Genomic DNA, 18,084 nt, shown 5'->3' with positions numbered 1-18,084 from the left:
GCCATTTAATAAGATCATGGCTGGTCTGATCATGGACTCAGTTCCACTTCCCTGCCCGTTCCCCATAACCCTTTATTCCCTTATCTATCTCCGCCTTAAATATATTCATTGGCCCAGCTTCCACAGCTCCCTGGGGCAGAGAATTCCATAGATTTATAACCCACAGAGAAGAAATTCCTTCTCATCTCAGTTTTAAATGGGCGACCCCTTATTATGAGATTATGCTCCATAGTTTTAGTTTCCCCTATGAATGGAAATATTCTCTCTGCATCCATCTTGTCGAGCTCCTTCATTATCTTATATGTTTCGATAAGATCACCTCTCATTCTTCTGAACTCCAATGTGTATCGGCCTAACCTACTCAACCTATCTTCATAAGTCAACCCCCTCATCTCCGGAATGAACCTAGTGAACCTTCTCTGAACAGCCTCCTATGCAAGAATATTCTTCCTTAAATACGGAGACCAAAATTGTACATCGTACTCTAGGTGTGACCTCACCAGTACCCTGTACAGTTGTAGCTGGACTTCTCTGCTTTTATACTCTGTCCCCCTTACAATAAAGGCCAACATTCCATTTGCCTTCATGATTACTTGCTGTACCTGCATACTAACTTTTTGTATTTCATGCACAAGGACCCCTAGGTCCCTCTATACTGCAGCACTTTGCAATTTTTCTCCATTTAAATTATAATTTGCTTTTCTATTATTTCTGCCTAAGTGGATAACCTCATATTTTCCCACATTATACTTCACCTGCCAAATTTTTGCCCATTCACTTAGCCTGTCTATATCCCTTTGCAGATTGTTTGTGTCCTCCTCACAATTTGCTCTCCCACCTATCTTTGTATCAGCAGTAAACTTGGCCGAATTACACTCGGTCCCTTCATTAATATAGATTGTAAATAGTTGAGGCCCCAGCACCGAGCCCTGCGGCACCCCACTAGTTACTGTTTGCCAACTGGAAAATGACCCATTTATCCTGACTCTGTTTTCTGTTAGTTAGCCAATCCTCTATCCATGCTAATATATTACCCCCAACCCTGTGAACTTTTATCTTGTGCAGCAACCTTTTATGTGGCATCTTACCGAATGCCTTCTGGAAATCCAAATACACCACATCCACTGGTTCCCCCTTATCCACCCTGTTCATTACATCCTCAAAGAACTCCAGCAAATTTGTCAAACATGATTTCCCTTTCATAAAACCATGCTGACTCTGCTTGATTGAATTATGCTTTTCTACTGCTTCCTTAATATGCTATATCATTGTATGATTCTATGAAGGTTTGCTCAAGACGCTGTAGTTCAGTCAGGGGCTGTCCTGGCATCAAGAGAGTGAAGCTCAACCCGAGAAGGATATTTTGCTAGGGTTAGATGAAGTAAGGTGGAAGGAGGCTCATGTGGGCCATTAACACTGGCATAGACCAGTTGGGCTGAATGCCCTGATCCTGTGCTGTAAAATACTGTAACCAGTTTGTTCATCAGTTCAAGTGCCAGAGTGACGCTACTCTTCATTCCCAGTGCCCCTGGGCAATGGTACAGAGTGACCCCACTCCATTCCCAGTGCCTCCCAGTGATGGTACAGAGTGACTCCCTCTTCATTCCCAGTGCCCCTGGGTGATGGCACAGAGTGACCCCACTCCATTCCCAGTGCCCCTGGGCGATGGTACAGAGTGACCCCACTCCATTCCCAGTGCCCCTGGGCAATGGTACAGAGTGACCCCACTCCATTCCCAGTGCCCCTGGGTGATGGTACAGAGTGACCCCACTCCATTCCCAGTGCCCCTGGGCGATGGTACAGAGTGACCCCACTCCATTCCCAGTGCCCCTGGGCAATGGTACAGAGTGACCCCACTCCATTCCCAGTGCCCCTGGGTGATGGTACAGAGTGACCCCACTCCATTCCCAGTGCCCCTGGGTGATGGTACAGAGTGACCCCACTCCATTCCCAGTGCCCCTGACCTGGCAGGATACAGCTCCTCTCCAATGATGAATTGCACAAAATCTCCTGTGTGATGGGAACTGATAGACCAGCACCAACGCACATTTGACAGTGTCAGCCATGGCTCAGTGGTAGCACCCTCTCCTCTGAGTCAGAATTTGTGGGTTCTAGTCCCAATCCAGAGACACGAGCACGCAAATCTTTGCTGCCACCTCAGTGTTACACTGTCAGATGTGTCGCTTTTCGGATGAGACGTTAAACTGAGGCCCCATCTGCTCTCTCAGGTGGACATAACAGATCCCATGGCATTATTGGAAGAAGAGCAAGGGCGTTCTCTCTGGTGTCCTGGCCAATATTTATCCCTCAACCAACATCACTGAAACAGATTATTACATTGTCATTATTACATTGCTGTTTGTGGGAGCTTGCTGTGAGCAAATTGGCTGCCACCTTTCCTAAATTACATCAGTGGCTGCAGTTCAAAAATACTTATTTGGCTATAAAGTGCTTTGGGAGGTCCTGAGGTCATGTAAGGAGCTATAGAAATACCAGTCTTTCTTTTCTTTTGAAGCTCCTTGTTTAATGGTGTAACAGTGTTGCATGTTGATTATTAACCAGTGTGCTGCTCTGACATCTCTAGAGCGCAACATGACGTGTCCAGAGAAGAAATCCTTCCCACAATCCACAGAAACCAAGAGGGTAAAGCGAGAGACACTGCACAGCCTTGACCAAGAGGTACCGGTGACCAAGAGCGGGACAGTGGGGGAGGTTCGGGGGGCCCTCTGCCCATGTGAATGACCATGGCAATCATGGGGCGGTGGCAAGGTAGGGTCTGAAAGCCTGGGTCAGCACCAGCAGGAACTCACAGTTACCTCCGAGGCCTCAGCACTGTACCTTTACAGAGACTGGCCAGCTGGGACCTGCAGCACGACAGGACAGCCGCTTCCCCTCAGACATCACATCACACTCCACAGCAGGCCACACGCTGTCATGGGCGCCCAACATCTCACCACCCCACCAGCTCAGACAGCTTTCCCCTCCCCTCCTTTCCAATGAATCACCGAGTTCCTGGGTCGGTGAAGTCTGGCTCATTGGTGATTGTTCAACTTCTATCCTTCCATATGTTTCATATCTCATCGAAACTTTAGACTCTGCGAATTAAACACACGTGGGGTACAGTATCTGTATATCACACACTGAGTGCAGTATCTGTATATCACACTGGGTACAGTATCTGTATACCACACATTGGGTACAGTATCTATCACACACAGGTACAGTAACTATATCACACACGGGTACAGTATAGGTATATCACACTGGGTACAGTAACTGTATATCACAAAGTACAGTATCTATATCACACTGGGTACAGTAACTATATCACACTGCGTACAGTAACTGTATATCACACATGGGTACAGTATGCATATCACACACTGGGTAAAGTATCTATATCTCACACTGGGTACAGTATCTGTAAACCACACACTGGGTACAGTATCTGTATATCGCACACTGGGTACAGTATCTATATCGCGCACACGGTACAGTATCTGTATATCACTCACTGGGTACAGTATCTGTATATCACACACACTGGATACGGTATCTGTATACCACACACGGTACAGTATCTGTATATCTCACACACTGGGTACAGTATCTGTATATCACACACACTGGTTACAGTATCTCTCACACACTGGGTACAGTATCTGTATATCACACACTGGGTACAGTATCTGTATATCACTCACTGGGTACAGTATCTGTATATCACAAACTGGGTACAGTATCTGTATATCACACACACTGGGTACAGTATCTTTATACCACACACTGTACAGTATCTGTATATCTCACACACTGGGTATAGTATCTGTATACCACACACTGGGTACAGTATCTGTATATCACACACTGGGTACAGTATCTGTATATCACACACACTGGGTACAGTATCTATGTCACACACTGGGTACAGTATCTGTATATCACTCACTGGGTACAGTATCTGTATATCACACACTGGGTACAGTATCTGTATATCACACACACTGGGTACAGTATATGTATACCACACACAGTACAGTATCTGTATACCACACACTGGGTACAGTATCTGTATATCACAGAAACTGGGTACAGTATCTGTATATCACACACTGGGTAAAGTATCTGTATATCTCACACATTGGGTATAGTATCTGTATACCACACACTGGGAACAGTATCTGTATATCACACACTGGGTAAAGTATCTGTATATCTCACACACTGGATACAGTATCTGTATACCACACACTGGGTACAGTATCTGTATATCACACACTGGGTACAGTATCTGTATCACACACACACTGGGTATAGTATCTGTATATCACACACTGGGTACAGTATCTGTATATCACACACTGGGTACAGTATCTGGATACCAGACAGTGGGTACAGTATCTGTATATCACACTGGGTACAGTATCTGTATATCATACTGGGTACAGTATCTGTCACACATTGGGTACAGTATCTGTATATCACACACTGGGTACAGTATCCTAACCCTAAACCTAACCCAGTGTGATATACGGATAATGTACCCAGTGTGTGTGATATACAGATACTGTACCCAGTGTGTGATATATATACTGTACCCAGTGTGATATACAGATAATGTACCCAGTGTATCTGTACATCTCACACACTGGGTACAGTATCTGTACACCTCACACACTGGGTAAAGTATCTGTATATCTCACACACTGGATATAGTATCTGTATACCACACACTGGGAACAGTATCTGTATATCACACTGGGAACAGTATATGTATGTCACACACTGGGTACAGTATATGTATATCTCACACACTGGATACAGTATCTGTATCACACACACTGGGTACAGTATCTGTATATCACACACTGGGTACAGTATCTGTATATCACACTGGGTACAGTATCTGTATATCATACTGGGTACAGTATCTGTCACACATTGGGTACAGTATCTGTATATCAGACACTGGGTACAGTATCCTAACCCTAAACCTAACCCAGTGTGATATACAGATAATGTACCCAGTGTGTGTGATATACAGATACTGTACCCAGTGTGTGATATATATACTGTACCCAGTGTGATATACAGATAATGTACCCAGTGTATCTGTACACCTCACACACTGGGTACAGTATCTGTACACCTCACACACTGGGTAAAGTATCTGTATATCTCACACACTGGATATAGTATCTGTATACCACACACTGGGAACAGTATCTGTATATCACACTGGGTACAGTATATGTATCTCACACTGGGTACAGTATCTGTATACCACACACACTAGGTACAGTATCTGTATATCACACACACTGGGGACAGTATCTGTATACCACACATACTGGGTACAGTATCTGTATACCACACACTGGGTACAGTATCTGTATACCACACACACTGGGTACAGTATCTGTATATTGCACACTGGGTAAAGTATCTCTATATCTCACAAACTAGATACAGTATCTGTATCATACTGGGTACAGTATCTGTATATCTCACACACTGGGTACAGTATCTGTATATCTCACACACTGGGTATAGTATCTGTATACCACACACTGGGAACAGTATCTATCACACACACTGGATACAGTATCTTTATACCACACACACTAGGTACATTATCTGTATATCACACACTGGGTACAGGATCTGTATATCACACTGGGTACAGTATATGTATATCACACACTGGGTACAGTATCTGTATACCACACACACTGGGTACAGTATCTGTATATCACACACTGGGGACAGTATCTGTATACCACACACTGGGTACAATGTCTGTATATTGCACACTGGGTAAAGTATCTGTATATCTCACACACTAGATACAGTATCTGTATCATACTGGGTACAGTATCTGTATATCACTCACTGGGTACAGTATCTGTATACCACATACACTGGGGACAGTATCTGTATACCACACACTAGATACAGTATCTGTATCATACTGGGTACAGTATCTGTATATCACACACACTGGGTACAGTATCTGTATACCACACAGTGGGTACAGTATCTGTATATCTCACACACTGGGTACAGTATCTGTATATCACACACTGGGTACAGTATCTGTATACCACACACACTGTGTACAATATCTGTATATCACACACTGGGTACAGTATCTGTATACCACACACACTGGGTACAATATCTGTATATCACACACTGGGTACAGTATCTGTATATCACACACTGGGTACAGTATCTGTATACCACACACACACTGGGTACAATATCTGTATATCACACATACTGGGTACAGTATCTGTATACCACACACTCTGGGTACAATATCTGTATATCACACACTGGGTATAGTATCTGTATACCACACACACTGGGTACAGTATCTGTATATCACACTGGGTACAGTATCTGTATATCACACACTGGGTACAGTATCTGTATACCACACACACTGGGTACAGTATCTGTATATCACACACACTGGGTACAGTATCTGTGTCACACACTGAGTACAGTATCTGTATATCACACACACTGGGTACAGTATCTGTATATCACACACACTGGGTACAGTATTTGTATACCACACACACTGGGTACAGTATCTGTATACCACACACTGGGTACAGTATCTGTATCATACTGGGTACAGTATCTGTATATCGCATACTGGGTACAGTATCTGTATCGTACACTGGGTACAGTATCTGTATCACACTGGGTACAGTATCTGTATACCACACACACTGGGTACAGTATCTGTATACCACACACACTGGGTACAGTAACTGTATACCACACACACTGGGTACAGTATCTGTATACCACACACACTGGGTACAGTATCCATATCATACTGGGTAAAGTATCTGTATATCACACACTGGATACAGTATCTGTATACCACACACACTGGATACAGTAACTGTATACCACACACACTGGGTACAGTATCTGTATACCACACACACTGGGTACAGTATCTGTATATCACACACTGAGTACAGTATCTGTATACCACACACACTGGGTACAGTATTTGTATACCACACACTGGGTACAGTATCTGTATACCACACACACTGGGTACAGTATCTGTATATCACACACTGGGTACAGTATCTGTATACCACACACACTGGGTACAGTATCTGTATATCACACTGTGTACAGTATCTGTATACCACACACACTGGGTACAATATCTGTATATCACACACTGGGTACAGTATCTGTATACCACACACACTGGGTACAATATCTGTATACCACACACACTGGGTACAGTATCTGTATACCACACACACTGGGCACAGTATCTGTATACCACACACACTGGGTACAGTCTCTGTATACCACACACACTGGGTACTATCTATAATCATACTGGGTAAAGTATCTGTATATCACACACTGGGTACAGTATCTGTATACCACACACACTAACCCCAGCGAGCTACACGTAGCAGAGCTGTGTTGATGACACTGCAGTAAAAGGCGCAAAAAGAAATGGTGAAGCAGTGGCCCTGCTGTTTTCCCTTCCTTCGAGCGGACACTATTGTCAGTCTATAATAGTGCATCCAGTGACAGAATCCGAGTGCAGCATGGGAGGGCTGGGAGCATGCAGTCAATCAAAGGACATGCTTCTCACTCTACACCTGGTGATTTAAGTATATGCAGCAACTAGTGTGTGGTGTATGATATACTGCGGCAAGGGGCTCAGTGAAGGGTCGTTCAGCGTTCACTCTGATATGAAGATCTTTCTGTGTTTACCCAGAGCGCAACTGGGAGCGGAATCTCTGAACTCCATGGCACAACGGAGAACGATGAGCGAGAGAGCATGTACCTCTTCAACTGCCTCGTACAACAGGTATGATCATTATAGTCTACACCGACCCTACATCCCAATCTCCCACAGAATCTAACCCATCCTGATCTCCCAGAATCCCTCACATCCTGATCTCCCAGAATCCCTCACATCCCGATCTCCCAGAATCCCTCGCATCCAGATCTTCCAGAATCCCTCACATCTCAATCTTAGTCAGTTACTTGATGTTCACGACTCAATAAAACCCCAGCCAGTTGGGTTCAGGGGATCCACGATGAGGCAGGTGGTTGTGAGCCTGGTGGCTGAACTGGTAATGTGTAGTGTGATTGTTAAACCTTTGCTAATAAACCAACTAGTTCTTACTAGCAATGTGTTGCTATGAATTCTTAAGCAAAGAACCCATGAAGCAAATACAATAGACATACCAAGTCCAATTTTCACTCCCCCAACTTCTTGAACTTTCCATGATGTATTGAAATCCGACAAACAAGCTACTCCTGAGCCAGTGCTTAATGTTGGCCATCTTATCTCTGGTAAAAATCGTCATGGTCTTAATTATTTAGATCTCCCAGTATTCAGTTCTACTAAGGAACACCATGTTGTTTGGCCATCTTTACTGAGACTCTCTTTTGAGAAGGCAATTCAGACAGTTTACTGGCATTGTCCCTGCAAGGACTGTCACCCCCTGCAGCAGACACATTCCACGAGGCTTGAGCTTCTGGTCGGTGCAAAAAACTCATCTCTATTTACCTGAGGAATCCTCTTCACCCCGCTGCCGGGTCCTTGGATCGGAGGGGGGAGGAGCTTGTCACACACACCAGCGGCAGTTTCTTGGGGTCTCCTGTATCTGGGTAGGCCTAGGCCGCAGTGAGAGGTCATGGGGAGTTATTGAGCGGGTGGGAGGGAAAGGTTGGAAAAGCCCCCACCCACCTCATTAACATACAAGCTCTGGGCTGGTCCTCTTGCAAGTATAATGCCCAGCTGTGCCCCTCTGGGGAAAGCCCGGGGTATCCGAGGGCAATATGAAATGGTCAGTACTTCCTGAAATCACTTCGAAATGGCCTAGCTCGAATATTTAAAGTTTTGCTCCCTTGTTTTGGATTCCCCCACCAGAGGAAATCTCTACACTATCAACTCCTTTTCATCATCTTAAACACCTCAATTAGATCATCCCTTAAATCTTCTATACTCGAGGTAATACAAGTTTAGTCTGTGCAACCTGTCCTCATAATTTGATCCTTTTGATTAATTTCCCCTGACCTTTGAACTCAGCATGTAGGTGTTCCATGAGGTCAGAGGAACCGGCCCCTTCCCTCGCTCCCTACAGTTGGCCAGTGGGGGAGGGGAAGTGCCTGTTGTATATCTCATGCCTCTCCCTCTCCCGACCAGGTGCTGGAGGCCCAAGGCCTGGAGGAACTGGCCCATGACCCAGCCTTTGTGGCAGTGACGGTGCGCGAGATGGCGGCAGCTTGTCGGATGGATCGCAGCGAGCTGGAGAGTGCGGCGCTGAGCCTGCTGAATGGCCGCTTTGTAGCGACGGAAGCCGAAGGTGACCTCTCACCTCAGGCCCCAGCGGACCTGCCATCGGACCGCTGCTGACGCCGGCAGCTAACCTCGAGCGACGGGGAGGAGGGGAGGGAGTCGCCTTCCAACAACAAAGCCTAGTTACTGTCTAGTTTATTTTGTGTGTATTTGGAGTTGGTGTCGCCGTCGCTGAGGGTTGTGGGGTGACTGAGAATGCAAGAGATTTCAGCCGGCTACAGTCGGTGCCGGAATGCAGGCCGTATGGAAGCTCCGGAACAGAAGGAGCAATTGGAAGAACTGCACAGTTACTGTGACTCTATCCTGGCCGAATCGGGCCTTGTAGTTAGGCTGTGTTCCTACATCAACCATGTGTCGGCTTTGTATCATTTTGTCAGTGTGAACGAGGCTGATTAAATACTAAGTGGCTGACTAGATGTTAGTTGTGTTTGCAGTCTGTCAAATTACGCAGGCCTTAATATCACATTCAGTAATATCATCCTCTGAACCAGACTCTGGCTCCTCAGATGGGGAGTGAGAGGAATTTATCTGGGTGAACAGGAAGCATCTCTGGGTCCATGTTGAGTCTGGCCAGTGCCCAGTGTACGACCAATCACATATCTTATTCCATCGCACTCCTGGCCAACCTCCCATCTTCGACCCTCCATAAACTTGAGCTGCCCCTGTCCTAACTCGCACCAAGTCCCGGTCACCCATTGCCCTGTGCTCGCTGACCTACAGTGGCTTCTGGTCTGGCAACACCTCGATTTTCAAATGATCATTCTTGTTTTCAAATCATTCCATGGCCTTGCCCCTCCCTAGCTCTGTAACCTTCTCCAGCTCCACAACCCTCCAAGAACTCTGCTCTAATCCAATTCTGGCCTCTTGTGTGTTCCTGATTTTAATTGCTTCACCATTGGCAGCCGTGCCTTCAGCTACCTAGGCCCTAAACTCTGGAATTCCTTCCCTAAACCTCTCCGCCTCTTCTTTAAGGCGCTCCTTACAACTTACCCTGTCACCTGTCCTAATACAGGTTGAACCTCCCTTATCCAGAACTCCCTTATCCGGAGCCAACCCTCGTCCAGAACCATTCCTGGCCACCGGGTGTCACATGCGCAGAACTCCGATATAAACAAATTGAAGTCCTTCCTCGCTGCCTACTCCTGCAATCGTTGGCCTGACCCCACGATCCACTGCCCACCGCCCCCGCCCCCCCGCCGCCACCATGATCTCTCTGCTGCACTCCCAGCCCCAAGCCAGCTCCAATATCCCCTTGCTCAGTACCTGTACCATCCAATTTAACGTGACCACGCCTCGTCCAGAAAAATCCCGTATCCAGAACAGGCCAGGTCCCAAGGGTTCCAGATCAGGGAGATTCATCTCTTTATGTGGTTCGACGTCAAATTTTGTTTGATAACACTCCTGTGAAGCAACTTGGGATATTTGACCACATTAAAAGCGCTTTATAAGTGCAAGTTGTTGAAATACTTTCTATCGACCCTATCAAATGCTTTAATCATCTTAAACACCTCAATTATATCACCCCTTAATCCCTTCAAGGGAATACAACCCTAGTCTATGCAACCTGTTCTAATTTAACACATTTACCCCCAGTATCATTCTGGTAAATCTGCGTTGCTCCTCTTCCGCGGCCCACATAACCTGCCTGAGGTGCGGGGCCCAGAACTGAATGTAGTGTCCAGATGGGGTCTAACCAGAGCTCTATACAGCTGGAACATAACTCCCACCCCATTGTAGCCCTCTCTGTTCCACCACAGTCCCGAGCTTCTCTGATCCATCTTTCTTGGGTCCAAAGTGGTCACATTTTCCTCCATTGAACTCTCTCTGTCACAGTTTTGCTTGCTTTTTATTCATTTACAGCATGTGGGTGTCGCTGACAGGGCCAGCATTTGTTGCCCTTGAGAAGGTGGTGGTGAGTCGCCGCCTTGAACCACTGCAATCCGTGTGGGTGTTCCAGGATTTTGACCCAGCGATGATGAAGGTACAGCGATATACCATCTTGTAGATGGTACACACTGCAGCCACGATGCGCCGGTGATGGAGGGAGTGAATGTTTAAGGTGGTGGATGGGGGGACAATCAAGCAGCTGCTTTGTCCTGGATGGTGTCGAGTTTCTTCAGTGTTGTTGGAGCTGCACTCATCCAGGCAAGTGGAGAGTATTCCATCACACTCTTGTCTTGTGCCTTGTAGATGGTGGAAAGGCTTTGGGGAATCAGGAGGTGAGACACTCGCCACAGAATACACAGCCTCTGACCTGCTCTTGTAGCCACAGTATTTATGTGGCTTCTCCAGTTAAGTTTCTGGCCAATGGTGACTCCAAGGAAGTTGATGGTGGGGGATTCGGCGATGGTAATGATATTTAATCCGCCCAAGCCTGAATGTTGTCCAGGTCTTGCTGCTTGCAGGCATGGACTGCTTCATTATCTGAGGAGTTGCAAATGGAACTGAACACTGTGCAGTCATCAGTGAACATTCCCACTTCTGACCTTATGATGGAGGGAAGATTTTTGATGAAGCAGCTGAAGATGGTTGGGCTTAGGACACTGCCCTGAGGAACTCCTGCAGCGATGTCCTGGGGCTGTGGTAATTAACCTCCAGCCACCACAAACATCTTCCTTTGTGCTAGGTTTGACTCCAGCTAGTGGAGAGTTTTCCCCCTGATTCCCATTGACTTCAATATTACTAGGGCTCCTTGATGCCTCACTTGGTCAAATGCTGCCTTGATGTCAAGGGCAGTCACTCTCGCCTCACCTCTGGAATTCAGCTCTTTTGTCCATGTTTGGACCAAGGCTGTAATGAAGTCCTGGCGGAACCCAAACTGCATCAGTGAGAAGGTTATTGGTGAGTAAGTGTCGCTTGACAACACTGTCAACGACACCTTCCATCACTTTGCTGATGATTGAGAGTAGACTGATGGGGCGGTAATTGGCCAGATTGGATTTGTCTTGCTTTCTATGGACAGGACATACCTGGGCAGTTTTCCAAATTGTCAGTGTTGCACAGCTTGGCTAGAGACGTGGCTAGTTCTGGAGTGCAAGTCTTCAGCACTTCAGCCAGGATGTATAGGGAAGTATAGTGAACAGTGAGGAGTATAGTGATAGACGTCAAGAGGACCTAGACAGGCTTGTAGAATGGGCGGACAATCCTAAAGGGGGTGCATGAACTGAGGGACCTAGGGGTATATGTGTGCAAATCATTGAAGGGCCGGTTGAGAAAGCGGTTAAAAAAGCTTACAGGATCCTGGGCTTTGTAAATAGAGGTATAGAGCACAAAAGCGGGGAAGTTACGATGAACTTGTATAAAACACTGGTTCAGCCTCAATTGGAGTATTATGTCCAATTCTGGGCACCGCACTTTAGGAAGGATGTGAAGGCCTTAGAGAGGGTGCAGAAAAGATTTATAGGAATGGTTCCAGGGATGAGGGACTTCAGTTATGTGGATAGCCTGGAGAAGCTGGGATTGTTCTCCTTGGAGTAAAGAAGATTGAGAGGAGATTTGATAGAGGTGTTCAAAACCATGAGGGGTCTAGACAGGATAGAGAGAAACTGTTCCCTTTGGCAGAAGGGACGAGAACCAGAGGACACAGATTTAAGAACCAAAGGCAACATAAGAAAATACATTTTTACGCAGCGAAACTATTCCCATTCACAGAAGGGTCGATCATCCACTTGGCACTTCTGGCTCATTGTGGATGGGGATATTCAGGGAGCCTCCTCCTCCTGTTAGTTGTTTAATTGGAGATTGCAGAGCTATGATCTGATCTGTTGATTGTAGAATTGCATAGCTCTGTTTACAGCATGCTGCTTCCGTGTTTAGCATGCATGTAGTCCTGTTTTACAGCATCCCCAGGTTGGTACCTCATTTTTAGGTATGACTGATGCTGCTCCTGGCATGCTATTCTGCACTCCTCATTGAACCACAGTTGGTCCCCTGGCTTGATGGTAATGGTAGATTGAGAGATATGCCGGGCCATGAGGTTACAGATTGTGGTGGAATACAATTCTGCTGCTGCTGGCCCACAGTGCCTTATGGATGCCCAGTTTTGAGCTGCTAGATCTGTTCTGAATCTATAGATATCTGAAGAGAAAAAGATGAGTGAAAACAAACGTAGGTCCCTTGCAGTCAGATTCAGGTGAATTTATAATGGGGAACAAAGAAATGGCGGACCAATTAAACAAATACTTTGGTTCTGTTTTCATGAAGGAAGACACAAATAACGTTCCGGAAATACTAGGGGACCGAGGGTCTAATGAGAAGGAGGAACTGAAGGATATCCTTATAAAGCGGGAAATTATGTTAGGGAAATTGATGGGATTGAAGGCCGATAAATCCCCGGGGCCTGATAGTCTGTATCCCAGATTACTTAAGGAAGTGGCCCTAGAAATAATGGATGCATTGGTGATCATTTTCCAACAGTCTATCGACTCTGGATCAGTTCCTATGAACTGGAGGGTAGCTAATGTAACACCACTGTTTAAAAAGGAAGGGAGAGAGAAAATGGGTAATTATAGACCGGTTAGCCTGACATCAGTAGTGGGGAAAATGTTGGAATCAATTATTAAAGATGAAATAGCAGCGCATTTGGAAAGCAGTGACAGGTTCGGTCCAAGTCAGCATGGATTAATGAAAGGGAAATCATGCCTGACAAATCTCCTGGAATTTTTTGAGGATGTAACGAGCAGAGTGGACAAGGGAGAACCAGTGGATGTGGTGTATTTGGACTTTCAAAAGGCTTTTGACAAGGTCCCACACAAGAGATTGTTGTGCACAATCAAAGCACATGGTATAGGGGGTAATGTACTGACATGGATAGAGAACTGGTTGGCAGACAAGAAGCAGAGAGTTGGGATAAACGGGTCCTTTTCAGAATGGCAGGCAGTGACTAGTGGAGTGCCGCAGGGCTCAATGCTGGGACCCCAGCTCTTTACAATATACATTAATGATTTAGATGAAGGAATTGAGTGTAATATCTCCAAGTTTGCAGATGACATTAAACTGGATGGCGGTGTGAGCTGTGAGGAGGACGCTAAAAAGCTGCAGGGTGACTTGGACAGGTTAGATGAGTGGGCAGATGCAGTATAATGTGGATAAATGTGAGGTTATCCACTTTGGGGGCAAAAACACGAAGGCAGAATATTATCTGAATGGTGGCAGATTAGAAAAGGGGGAGGTGCAACGACACCTGGGTATCATGGTTCATCAGGCATTGAAAGTTGGCATGCAGGTACAGCAGGCGGTGAAGAAGGCAAATGGTATGTTGGTCTTCATAGCTAGAGGATTTGAACATAGGAGCATGGAGGTCTTACAGCAGTTATACAGGGCCTTGGTGAGGCCTCACCTGGAATATTGTGTTAGTTTTGGTCTCCTAATCTGAGGAAGGACGTTCTTGCTATTGAGGGACTGCAGCGAAGGTTCACCAGACTGATTCCCGGGATGGCTGGACTGACATATGAGGAGAGACTAGATTAACTGGAGTTGAGAAGGATGAGAGGGCATCTCATAGAAACGTACGAGATTCTGATGGGACTGGACAGGTTAAATGCTGGAAGAATGTTCCCGGAAGTCCATAACTAGGGGACACAGTCTTAGGATAAGGGGTAGGCCATTTAGGACTGAGATGAGGGGAAACTTCTTCACTCAGAGAGTTGTTGATGCCAGTTCATTGGATATATTCAAGAGGGAGTTAGATATGGCCCTTACGGCTAAAGGGATCAAGGGGTATGGAGAGAAAGCAGGAAAGGGGTACTGAGGGAAACATAGAAACATTGAAAATAGGTGCAGGAGTAGGCCATTCGGCCCTTCGAGCCTGCACCGCCATTCAATGAGTTCATGGCTGAACATGCAACTTCAGTACCCCATTCCTGTTTTCTCACCATACCCCTTGATCCCACTAGTAGTGAGGACTACATCTAACTCCTTTTTGAATATATTTAGTGAATTGGCCTCAACAACTTTCTGTGGTAGAGAATTCCACAGGTTCACCACTCTCTGGGTGAAGAAGTTTCTCCTCATCTCAGTCCTAAATGGCTTAACTCTTATCCTTAGACTGTGACCCCTGGTTCTGGACTTCCCCAACATTGGGAACATTCTTCCTGCATCTAACCTGTCTAAACCCGTCAGAATTTTAAACGTTTCTATGAGATCCCCTCTCATTCTTCTGAACGCCAGTGAATACAAGCCCAGTTGATCCAGTCTTTCTTGATATGTCAGTCCCGCCATCCCGGGAATCAGTTTGGTGAACCTTCGCTGCACTCTCTCAATAGCAAGAATGTCCTTCCTCAAGTTAGGAGACCAAAACTGTACACAATACTCCAGGTGTGGCCTCACCAAGGCCCTGTACAACTGTAGTAACACCTCCCTGCCCCTGTACTCAAATCCCCTCGCTATGAAGGCCAACATGCCATTTGCTTTCTTAACTGCCTGCTGTACCTGCATGCCAGCCTTCAATGACTGATGTACCATGACACCCAGGTCTCATTGCACCTCCCCTTTTCCTAATCTGTCACCATTCAGATAATAGTCTGTCTCTCTGTTTTTACCACCGAAGTGGATAACCTCACATTTATCCACATTATACTTCATCTGCCATGCATTTGCCCACTCACCTGACCTATCCAAGTCACTCTGCAGCCTCATAGCATCCTCCTCGCAGCTCATACTGCCACCCAACTTAGTGTCATCCGCAAATTTGGAGGTACTACATTTAATCCCCTCGTCTAAATCATTAATGTACAATGTAAACAGCTGGAGCCCCAGCACAGAACCTTGCGGTACCCCACTAGTCACTGCCTGCCATTCTGAAAAGTACCCATTTACTCCTACACTTTGCTTCCTGTCTGCCAACCAGTTCTCAATCCACGTCGGCACACTACCCCCAATCCCATATGCTTTAACTTTGCACATTAATTTCTTGTGTGGGACCTTGTCGAAAGCCTTCTGCAAGTCCAAATACACCACATCAACTGGTTCTCCCTTGTCCACTCAACTGGAAACATCCTCAAAAAACCCCAGAAGATTTGTCAAGCATAATTTCCCTTTCACAAATCCATGCTGACTTGGACCTATAATGTCACCTCTTTCCAAATGCACTGCTATGACATCCTTAATAATTGATTCCAACATTTTACCCACTACCGATGTCAGGCTGACCGGTCTATAATTTCCTGTTTTCTCTCTCCCTCCTTTTATAAAAAGTGGGGTTACATTGGCTACTCTCCACTCCATAAGAACTGATCCAGAGTCTATGGAATGTTGGAAAATGACTGTCAATGCATCCGCTATTTCCAAGGCCACCTCCTTAAGTGCTCTGGGATGCAGACCATCAGGCCCTGGGGATTTATCGGCCTTCAGTCCCCACAATTTCCCGACTAATAAAGATTTCCCTCGGTTCCTCCTTCTTACTAGACCCTCTGACCCCTTTTATATCCGGAAGGATGTTTGTGCCCTCCTTAATGAATACCGAACCAAAGTACTTGTTCAATTGGTCTGCCATTTCTTTGTTCCTCGTTATGACTTCCCCTGATTCTGACTGCAGGGGACCTACATTTGTCTTTACTAACCTTTTTCTCTTTACATATCTATCGAAGCTTTTGCAGTCCATTTTAATGTTCCCTGCAAGCTTCCTCTCGTACTCCATTTTCCCTGCCCTAATCAAACCCTTTGTCCTCCTCTGCTGAGTTCTAAATTTCTCCCAGTCCCCAGGTTCGCTGCTATTTCTGGCCAATTTGTATGCCACTTCCTTGGCTTTAATACTATCCCTGATTTCCCTTGTTAGCCACGGTTGAGCCACCTTCCCTTTTTTATTTTTACGCCAGACAGGGATGTACAATTGTTGTAGTTCATCCATGCGGTCTCTAAATGTCTGCCATTGCCCATCCACTGTCAACCCCTTAAGTATCATTCGCCAATCTATCCTAGCCAATTGACGCCTCATACCTTCAAAGTTACCCTTCTTTAAATTCTGGACCATGGTCTCTGAATTAACTCTTTCATTCTCCATCCTAATGTAGAATTTCACCATATTATGGTCACTCTTCCCCAAGAGGCCTCGCACAACGAGATTGCTAATAAATCCTCTCCCATTTCACAACACCCAGTCTAAGATGGCTTCCCCCCTAGTTGGTTCCTCGACATATTGGTCTAGAAAACCATCCCTTATGCACCTCCAGGAAATCCTCCTCCACCGTATTGTTTCCAGTTTGGTTAGCCCAATCTATGGGCATATTAAAGTCACCCATGATAACTGCTGCATCTTTATTGCATGCACCCCTAATTTCTTGTTTGATGCCCTCCCCAACATCACTACTACTGTTTGGAGGTCTGTACACAACTCCCACTAACGTTTTCTGCCCTTTGGTATTCCGCAGCTCCACCCATACCGATTCCACATCATCCAAGCTAATGGCTTTCCTTATAATTGCATTAATTTCCTCTTTAACCAGCAACGCCACCCCGCCTCCTTTTCCATTCTGTCTATCCTTCCTAAATGTTGAATACCCTTGGATGTTGTGTTCCCAGCCTTGATCACCCTGGAGCCATGTCTCCGTGATGCCAACCACATCGTATCCGTTAACTGCTATCTGCACAGTTAATTCGTCCACCTTATTCCGAATACTCCTCGCATTGAGGCACAGAGCCTTCAGGCTTTCCTTTTTAACACACTTTGACCCTTTAGAATTTTGCTGCAAAGTGGGCCTTTTTGTTTTTTGCCTTGGGTT

General features: G+C 45.8%; 1 protein-coding gene across 3 annotated transcripts in view; it reads left to right on the top strand.

Annotated features, from left to right (window-relative positions):
• LOC139254473 (voltage-dependent L-type calcium channel subunit alpha-1S-like) overlaps positions 1-9,783 on the top strand; it is a 163,535-nt gene extending 153,752 nt beyond the window's left edge. For all 3 annotated transcript variants that reach the window (XM_070873694.1, XM_070873693.1, XM_070873692.1), the window contains 3 exons: positions 2,585-2,679; positions 7,775-7,867; positions 9,215-9,783. In XM_070873694.1, the coding sequence (XP_070729795.1) occupies positions 2,585-2,679; positions 7,775-7,867; positions 9,215-9,424 (398 nt within the window). In that variant the 3' untranslated portion in view covers positions 9,425-9,783. The remainder of the gene's footprint in view (positions 1-2,584; positions 2,680-7,774; positions 7,868-9,214) is intronic.
• Positions 9,784-18,084: the final 8,301 nt, after the last annotated feature.

Source organism: Pristiophorus japonicus, unplaced genomic scaffold (genome assembly GCF_044704955.1).
Source record: "Pristiophorus japonicus isolate sPriJap1 unplaced genomic scaffold, sPriJap1.hap1 HAP1_SCAFFOLD_547, whole genome shotgun sequence".
NCBI classification, from domain to species: domain Eukaryota; kingdom Metazoa; phylum Chordata; class Chondrichthyes; family Pristiophoridae; genus Pristiophorus; species Pristiophorus japonicus.
Note: the sequence above shows the minus strand (reverse complement) of the source record. Positions and strands in the feature narration are given on the sequence as shown.